This window comes from Streptopelia decaocto (genome assembly GCF_964273445.1).
Source record: "Streptopelia decaocto genome assembly, chromosome: 1".
Lineage (NCBI taxonomy): Eukaryota > Metazoa > Chordata > Aves > Columbiformes > Columbidae > Streptopelia > Streptopelia decaocto.
This window is the reverse complement of record NC_138663.1, coordinates 141,572,321-141,582,523: the sequence shown is the minus strand read 5'-3', so window position 1 is coordinate 141,582,523 and position 10,203 is coordinate 141,572,321. Positions and strand designations below refer to the sequence as shown.

Genomic DNA, 10,203 nt, shown 5'->3' with positions numbered 1-10,203 from the left:
AAGGAACAGAACTTATACATCAAGTAAAGCAGGGTCTCTGCTCACCTTCAGCTGAGACCTAGAAGCTGCTGCAGTTTCTCTTAAGGTCTAGGATTACATTTACTGACCATGGGAGTAAGGAAGGTAAATATAACTTCTGCTCTCTCACTTGTATGGAAGGTTATTTCCCAGGTTATTCTGGCCTAGCAGCTTCTTAAAGGATTTTGAAGTACCAGGAAATTCTGTTGAAATTCATGTCTCCTTCAGCCAAAGATGTGGAAGACATAACTGGTGGCAGGTTAACTACAAAAGACCTCAAAATCATTCTCTTATTCTTACTCGAAGTTCCCTTCTGCTTTTTCCTAACACAAGTGACTGAGACCATATCAAGTAACTACTAAGGAGCAAGATAAAATAGTTATTCACTATGAATTACCACTATCTAAAAGGCATTTATTTCAACAAACATAACCACGTGATAAAAATAAGTGAAAAGTAAATGCTTCATCTTGCCTTGCTGATTCCAGTAATGCCCAAATCAGTTTTGGAAGTCCCAAAAGTCAATTTTGAAAGTGTGTTTTGTTTTAAAATAAACCAAAGGTTTCTGCTATGGAAAAAAAAAATAATGTATATGTTTTTATGTTACGTTTATAACAAGGCTTTTAAAGAAAATAGTTACAGGTATTCAACTGCATCAGACTTCAAAAGAAAAAAGATTACACATACAATACAAAAATACAAAAAAATATTTTTTAGAACTTACAAACTCAAAAGTCTAAGTGGTCAGAGCTTTCCTAAAATCATAATAATAAAAAAAAATAGGCTTAAGATGCACTTTCCTTTCTGCACTTGCAGGTTCAACTTTAGCATAAAGAAAGGCTTTAAACGGAGGATGAAAGCAATTAACATATTGAATTCCATGACCAGTTCCAGGATGCAATTGATTTAGTGGTCGACATTATCAGGTATTTGAGTTTATAAAGAACCTTAGGTGTGCTTGGGGGGTGGAAGGTGCTGTTGCTGGTGAGAACTTTCTGCTAGTAAAACATTTTTAAAATATGCAATCTAAATTAGACTGAAATTTAGACAGTTGTTACTAGGTTTGAAATCCTACAGCACTGTTCTGCAGTATGAAAGCTAGGCAATTAAATTGACCAGACTAATGTCACTGTTGAAAATGCAAAATGCGGGCAGGTAGGAAAAGGTTTTATTTCTGAAGCTGGCACTTGTTAGAAGAGTTAGGACTGCAAATACAGTATTCTTCTTTAACCTGATAGTGTCCACTGAGTCACAGGCATCAAAGCATTTTGTTTTAAATGGCAAGACAGGGAAAGTGCATCTGAGATTTTTTCATACTTAAGCAGTGAGTTACTGATTTTTGGTGTGGCTTTTATTCCTTCTAGGCATAGTAAGGAAAAATATTCCAACCAAACGTGAAGCTTAACGTACATTAGCTTGTCTTTTTGGTGGTGGCTTTTGTGTACCACAAGGAAATGCTAACAAGCAATACTCAAGGCTAATGATTTAAGAGGAGCACAGTGAAAATACTGATTTACCTTTGCAGTGAATATTCTTTACAGACTGTATCTAATATACAGACAAAGCCCATTTCCTTAGGATGAAACAGGCCACAGAGGGTTACACATCCTACATGAAGTTTTAAACAAAATTAGAGCTAAGTAACCAGAGCCACTCAGAGCAACATAATTCCTAGTTTGCAGAGACTTAACAAAAGGTGACTGCAGGGAGAAAAAAACAAAACAAAACAAACAGGTTCCTACTATTTCCTGCGTAAGTTTATATTAAAATTAATAGTCCAGTAACACTTCTAGCACAAGACAATGCTCACTCTCTTTAGCAGTATTCCTAGGAGTCAACTGTTTCTCCTGTTATGAAGAGGGAGCCAGAAATAAGAATGCAAGAGCATTCAATGTTAAACTGATTAAAGAGACAGTAACCTTTTTTATCCACCTTAACTGACCAAAAAAAAAAAAAAAATCTTAAAAAGGTACCACTCTAATTTCTTTATTATCTGTAACCTTTTGAAACTAATCACATGGAACTACAAAATTAGCAAACGCCTTGAAATCTGTATACAAAACATAAATTACCTCTAATTTCAAACTCAGTTATTAGTGTACCACTCAAAATCTTAAAAAAGTGGCTCCAAAGATAGGCATACCATTCTTAAAAAAGGAAACTGTTCCTTTAACGTTATACCCTCCCCTCCCCCCAAACACCCAACTCTCAATCCACATCATTTAGTTATTTTCATGGTCATGGACATTTCCAAGATGAGATTTTATATTTCGTTCCCATAGCTTCTGGTTGTCAGAAAAACCATGCTTTCCTTTATTGAAGGAATTTGGTCCTGCTGAGGTTGGTGTATCCCTGTGAAAAGTAAAAACAAGATGAGTTGAAAAAGTCAGCTCAGCTATAGCAGTTTGTGCAATATGACCCTGAATATACCAGTTTCAAGTCCAACCTCCCACCAGAAACTACCACAAATTTACTTCCATTACATCAGGAGTCCTCACTATCAGTAACCATAATTTGGCCACAGAACTGATCTCTCTGTAACACCCTCTGAGATGGGGCCTCAGAGAAGGTGGGAGTGGCAGTAACCACTGCCAGCTGCAAAGAATTTGTTGCAAGGCCTATTGAGGATTGAGGATACAAATTTGCTACTGGAGAAAAAAAAACACTGAGCAGTAGTGAGCCTCCAGGGGACTGACTTTAAAAGCAGTCTATCATGATAAGCACCTTTAAATATATATATGCTCAAAATTAATCCCTAATTTAAGGGAAGCCTCCTTTGAAAATGTCCCTATTTATTTTAGCCTTGGCCCTATACTGTCTCAAATTTGTAGCAAGCAGAAGAATTATATATTTGTTTTAAAAGTAACCGAGCATTTATTCTTTGTCTCTCTGAATGAGATTATTCTCATCTTTCCCTTGCACAGGAGTTTAAAATTCTGACCAGACTACCCTACTTCAGGCCAATTTGTATTTTTCTAGTTCTCCATTTTATAAAGTTTAGCAGCAAGCAAGAACTCCCACCTAATACCTTTTCCAAGAAGAAAACAAACTTCTATTTCATATAGAATCAATTTCATCCTCAGAAAGAAGGCAAATAAGATCCAAAGTGCAAATGTAAATGTACTACTTTTAACCTACAGCTGAAACATTTGAAAGTATCAGTATTAAAACTGTCTTGTTTCTGGAGAAAAACTCCTGAACCGATTCTGTCTTCCTGTATTTCTAAGTCACCTGCAAGATCTGACCTGTGCTGGAGGAGATATTCTCATGCACCCACCCTTCTCCAAACCATAGCTAAATGCTGACTTACCTTCCAATGTTCTTCATGCGCATCTTGGCTTCTGGAGGCATTTCTTCTGGTTCGCTCTACAGAGAGAAAGGAGGTTAAAGCGTGGCTGGGCACTATCTTTCAAACATTTCAAATGCCTGACAACATAAAATACAGACTACAGCCCTACAGGAAAGCAAACTATCAAGCTCAGAGAAAGCAACCACTAATTCAAATGATGTTGTGCATCTCAATTTCAGCCAAAAGTTATCAGCACCTTAATACTTTCTTGAACCAACACAGAGCTACAAAGCTGTACATTCTTAAATAGAAAGATGTTTCTGGGTTGAAAATCCATGACATTTATGTATAGAACTTTAAATGACCCTGTCTCTCTGCCTACCTCTAACTCACACCAATGGTACTTTAAATTGTGTTATCACTGGCTTATTACTCACATCTTCATCTTCATTGAAAGCTGCTGCTACGGAAAGGGTTTTTGGAGCAAGAGTTGGAACAGGCTCTTTAGGCTTCTGAAAAAAAACAAATGCATAAGTAAAGTAAGTCTTCTAACTCAAAAAAAGCTACCCTTGGTATTTTAAATATTTTCATAAAATGAAGTCACACATCTTCACTGAAAGGGGCAATGACGGGGAAAAGTCATTTTGTCTGAGTGAAGCAGATAAAGGTTTCTCTCTAAGGAAAACGGCTGCTCATTTGTGCAAGATGCACTCTGTAAAGCAAGCCAAGCCCTCTCATATTACAATTCCCCACAAACAAGTCTTAACTTTCTAGCACACTGCAGGGTTATGCAGCCACTGGTGCATGACATGAACAATTGAATCAGAATCTGAATAAGTTGTGGTATTCAAAATTTTACTATGTCACTGTTTCCATTATTCTTCTGGAGTATTCTTATCCATCAATGCCAGGCAGATGAATATGTTTATTTTATTGTCTTTTAACAAGATACAGCTTTCTGGCTTAAAACAATGCAACACTTTTAAACTAGCATCAGCATGCATCACACAGTCTGATTAATATGTGTCCTTTAAAAAGTATTATTTTGATTTCCAATAAATACCTTCCTCTATTTGAAGCGTAAGAAGCTATCAAAGTCGCAACTGTTACATGTAACACAGCAGAGATGCCAAGATTAACTTCAACACCACTAAGAAAGTATTGAGTCATCAGTAAAAGTTTGCTTCTACATTACTACCAATTACTTAAACCAATCATATAAAGTGCTTCCTCCATTTTGACTTTAATGGTGATTATTTCATATACACTCATGGTTTCAAATTTGATACTGCAGTAGAGCCCTTATGCAACTGCCTACAGCTATTCTTCACCAATACGGTATAATGTATAAATATTGTGCAATTTTTTAAAGCATCAGCTCCACAGGAACAGGTAACATACTAAGGGAGTAAAAATGACTAAAAGGAAACAAGATAATTTCCAGCACTGTCCGATTCGGTGCACTGTCAGTCACCCACTAAATTCAGTGAGGCAGAATTCCTGAGCCAAATTTATTGCCACTGGAAGTATCTTTCTACATGAGAAATCAGAGCTCACTAATGGCTCAGAGAAGGCAGCTTTGTCAATTTTTCCAAAGTCTGAGCTGACCTGATTGCATTTATACCCTAGAATGCTGTCAGCCCGCATCTCCTTCCCATCTCAAAATAAGAGACCACTCTCTTCATCTTTTGCAGTTCTCTAAAATGCTGGCATTGCAGCTGCAAGACTTTCACTATCACTGTTTGAATTTAATCCAGAAAAGGATTTTTAATGTATCCATCACAGTGGTACGTGGGAGGTGTAAATGAACTGTATTAAATAGAGAGGCAGCATCTGGCTTGTCCTTGCCCAAGCCAGTAGAGGACTACTTTGGTAGTAAAGAGAAGCATCAGATTCACATCTGAACATGCACAAGGATATGTTGTACTGGACAATAAAGGGAATCAGAATTCTTAGAAACCTATGTAATGAAGCCTCATCTCATGCATACAGTATAAATGAATTGTACTGACCTTGCAAAGAACAAGCAAAGTCATGGAAAATCAACTATACTTCCCCACGCTAAAATAAGATCTTTGGAGGGGAAGATGACCTATTAAGCCATCTAGGACAGTATTTGCATTCTTGTAGCTTTAAGCATCCAATGCGATAAAGCTCCCAGCACCCATTTCAAAGTAGCCTGAACAGTTTAACAAGTCTGCTTATTTCCCTCAGGAAATCAAATATCATTACCAAATTATTCTGTATGTTCACAGATCTACAGTTCATTTCAATCACATCTTACATCTATGCTTCCTGAGACAAGCGACCCGGTATTAATCACCTTGAAGTACTTACACATGCATGACTAGCTGGCCCTGCAATGCCTTCTCAAACTTTATCCAAGTTACCCCCATGTAATTCAAGCCTTTCCATCTACAAGGAAGCCTTCCCAAAGTATTTCCCCCTTTGCCTTACTTGCCCTAAAATTAAAAGCCCCCAGACAACTTACATTTGCTCCTAGTTTGATGGATATTGCAGATGCCTTCTTTGCTGTCTGACTGCCTATGGCAAATCCAAACTTGGACATTTTGGCAGGAGCAGGCTTTGCGTTGAAGTCTTCAGCTTCTTCATTAGCTGCCCGTTTCTCTGCGCTGCGACTCGAACTTTCTCCTCCATTACTGGAAGAAACAGTCTTAGTTTTCACAGGTTTTTCTGCCTCTTCTTCAGGTCCTGGTGAAGTCGAAACAACTTACCAAGATGAGCTATTTTTACTGAGCAGATTGATGGGAGCAGCAACCTCAAAAAGCATTATACTTTGGATGCAATAGGTAAGGTGATTTTAGTGACAGTAGTTTCCACCAAGGTACATTTAGTGGACAGCAAAACACAAAGAGAAGAAGAAACTGCAAGCACTCCACTACTTGTAAAGAACTTCTTGTGTATGAGCCAGGAAAACAATCTTGAGGCATCATCTCTTTATTTAGTACGGAAGTCAAAGTTCATGTAGTAAATTAAATGTAGATGACTAAATCTTTTAAGGTTTTAAGTTGTCATAGATAAGCTCTCATAATTGGAATCCCAATTCCAAATCTAGAGTAGATAATCTAAATTAAAATTAATTTTACTCAATTTCTACAGACACATGTCCATGCCAGTCTCTAGGCTTGTCTGGCACAACTCTAAAATCATGGAAGTGACTACAGTGAGGCCGGCTGTCTCAATCATGTTTCAAGTCATTGCTTGTCCACATCTCATCTGTAATAAATCTGCCCAGCTCTGCTTGAGGAAGGAATCAGCACTAGAAAAACATATATATAGATTTCATCTTTTCTGGTTTTGTATAAAGTCATGTAAAACATAGCAGCTGAACAATGATCCACAGAGAAAAAACACTCAAATCACATTTTAATTCCTATACACTCAGCTTCTTCAGCTACACCAAGAGACAAAGGCGTCCTTGGAAAACTCATACTGAACATAGTAAATGCTTCAGTAAAAATACATTTCTCTGCTGCTGCAATGAGCAGATCACTGCAGTAGCAGAAGGAAAACAAAACAAAACAAAACCAACAAACAACAACATCAACAAAAAAACGATGCATTGGGGAATGGCCAGGGAAGTGCCCATACAATCTGTATAAGAAAAACTGGAGCTAGCACCAGTTCCTCATTATATCATAGTAGAGAACAGGACCCTCCATGCACAGCGAACTGAGACCAGCAGGGAAGAAAGCTCTTTGCACTGCTCTCTTAACAGCAAAAAGCTATTAAGTCAGATAGAGCAATGGTAGAGAAGCTAGTCTGAACTGGGAGTCAACAATACTGTAGCTCTGAGAGGGAAAAAAGGGGAAGCAAACATCAGGAGAAAGAAAAAATAGGGACATCATCTATATATATTTTTTTTCCTGCTATTTCACAAACCATAAGCAGCAGAACATACCCTTTCTACCCCACTTTCTAGCCATCAAGATAATAAGTGACTGGAACAAAAATGGATTTATTATGCACCTTTGGAAACATGGCAGATCACCCCCAACCCCCCACCCAAACCAAAACACACGAAAAACCCACACAAACACTTTCATCAGTTTCACTCTATTAAAAATGGTACTAATCCACACCACTAGAAATTTGAACCAGAAAATATAGATATAAAAGTGACAAACAAAGGAGGAAAGGGAAACAAGCAAAATTTACACAAGTGGCCTTGGGTACTGCTTGCTGTCTTAGCAGTTTCCCAAACAACAGTCTGCAAGGCTATGAGAAGCTCTTCACAGCTAGTCCAGGAAATCACATTACACAGAATATTCAATTTTAAGTCCAGTCTAGGTACACTAGAGACTGTAAGGTGATTTGAGGGTAGGTAGAAGATTCATTTGCCTTCAAAGTGTTAGAACCATGGGCCTAAATGTCATCTTTTTTATAAGATACAAAATCCACAGCAGCCTATATCTCAGGGAACACCGGAACAGTCCAGTTTCCTAAGCTAATGCTAGCTTGAAGCTAATTACACTACAGCTAACTTCTTTTGACTGCAAATTCTAGAATATTGCTAGGCATGAGATGAGATGAATTCTAACACAGTCTATCCACATCTGTTTTCTCACCAAAATATTAGATAGCTTCTCTCTCAAAATTAGCTCCTAGCGTCACAGGATTCTGAATGTTACTTCTACTACGCTACACTTAGGATGAACAGTAGACTGCTGAAAGAAATACGCTTAATTCCTGAAGGAGCTATAAAGGGTGTAGGACAATTGGGGTAGGTGGGAACCAAGATGTTGTGGTGTTCTATTTCTGCAGGAAACAGTTAGAAATGCAGACATATATTATCCATTAAACAGGTCTCTCCCATCTCCCATGCCAATGCGTACCCATTTTTCAAGACATTAAGGCTTCTTTATTTTTTCCTAGCGATGTCAAGGATGTCACACTTCATCTACACAAAACACCAGTACTATTTTGAAAACTAGTCTGGCCAGGGTGCTTTTCACGAATCACAGTACCAAAAAGCTGCCCTATTTCACAGATTAGTTTTTCTCTTGAGTATGAATAAGGATTATTTAAGTGGATAACTTCCACTATCTAGGTGGTTTAAGTAACAATACTGACAGCACTAGTTGCACAGCACTTCAGGATCTCTTGCCCTTGGGAGTGCGACCATTGGTGGTGGTGGGAACAAACCATTCACAGCTAAGTTAACTTCAAGGTAAACCCCACTGATCTTGGCAAAAGCTGAACACCCTAAATTGTTCTCAAAAATCATCAGGGAGTAATTATCCTTTCTTAGGGCAAATCATTAAGATCATGTTTCAGCACATCAAACAGTACAGAAGACAGTATGGATACCTGATATACTGATGCTGTCCAGTTACAGTATTACTGGTACAAAATAAAACCCAAACAAACAAACAAACAAAAAACCAACAACACACACACACACACAAAAACTTCCAATACCCCAAACCAACCAACCAAAAACCAGAGAACTAAGAATCAAGGAACTACCTAAAATCAAGTCCACAGGCAACTGTTCATATTTTAGTGATTAATCAAAAATAATATTCACTGCTGAGTCTATCCTAATTGGTTTACAAGTGTGATTTAACCTTTCAACAGATCAAAAAAAAAAAAAAGGGGGAAGCTTCATCTTTGCAAAGGCACTGTCTTCTCAATTTTAAGTCAGAGAAAGAAAGAAGTAATGAAATATATTATTAAAAACTTTAGGAGAACTGATAATAAGCAGTACAGAATATGACAGGGATGTCCAGTCATAATATAAACAAAATAAAACCAAACAGAAAACTTGCAGATTGCTGCCAAGCAAAAAACCCAGGATGCTTAAAACAGCAGATAAGGAACACTCACTATACCCATTTTAAAGAAGGTACCACAGCTACTAACAGCTAGTCTTTACGGCGTTGTCTTCATCCTTACCAGAAGCAACAGTCAAATTTCTCTCAATACACGGCAAAAGTATTCCGTGTATATTTGTATATATATATATATATTTTTTTTTTTTTAGAGAGAGTGAACGCATTCAGGTGGACAAGGAAAAGCTGTTAATTTTCTTAAAAAAGAAAACTCCTGTAAGGATGAGGCTAAGCCTCAGGCGTGAGAAGAGCGGGCCTAGACCTCGGCCTCTCCCCCAGCGCAGCCCGCCCAGGCTCGGGCCGCCCCCTCTCCCTGCAGGGCCGGCCACGGCCCAGCTCAGGCCTGCCCGGCCGGGGACACCACTCCTGGACCCCCCCCACACTCCCCCGGGGGACCGGCCCAGGCCCCCTGCCCACCCCGCAGCTACGCGGCGAGAGGAGCTACATGTTCACCTCCTCCGGGCTGCGGCCGCTTCGCCTTCTTCCCCTCAGCTCTGCCGTCCGCCATCTTCCCCCGCCTCCACCTCCCGCGCCGCGCATGCGCGTCGCCCCGCCGCGGCGCTTCCCTCCCTCGACCCTCCCCCCGACCATAGAGAAAGCGCGGGCGGAGGCTAGAGCGGACACGCCTTCCACACGGCGCAGCGCGAATGGCGCGGGTAGGCCCTTGAGGGCGAGTGGTGCGACGCGGAGAAATTTCCGCGGGGTTGGGGGCTGGAGGCTCAACGTTACCCCCCGCCCCTCAGACGTTTCACGCAGAAGCCCCGCGTCACTGATGCTCAGGTGAACTGCGTCCGCAGGCAGCGCTGGGAGCTGTCGTGCTCCCCGGCGCCGCTCGTGGTTTACAGAATCAGAGTAATTTCAGTTGAAAGAGGTGCTCAAGATCATCGAGTATTTATATATATATATATATATAACCTAACTGGCACTAAACCATGTCCCTAAGAACCTCGTCTCTGTGTCTTTTAAACACCTCCAAGGATGGTCACCCCACTGCTTCCCTAGGCAGCCTGTTCCAATGCCTGACAGCCCTTTCTGTGAAGA

The 10,203-nt window shown here is 39.7% G+C and overlaps 1 protein-coding gene across 1 annotated transcript; it reads right to left on the bottom strand.

Moving 5' to 3' along the window:
- Window positions 1–596: 596 nt before the first annotated feature.
- PCNP (PEST proteolytic signal containing nuclear protein) lies at window positions 597–9,745 on the bottom strand. The gene is made up of 5 exons (XM_082043616.1): window positions 9,616–9,745; window positions 5,799–6,019; window positions 3,745–3,819; window positions 3,329–3,384; window positions 597–2,370 (listed from the first exon to the last, which is right to left on the bottom strand). Exons 1-5 carry the CDS (start codon window positions 9,668–9,670, stop codon window positions 2,241–2,243), a joined length of 537 nt encoding a protein of 178 aa, XP_081899742.1. The 5' UTR covers window positions 9,671–9,745; the 3' UTR covers window positions 597–2,240.
- Between the last annotated feature and the right edge of the window lie 458 nt (window positions 9,746–10,203).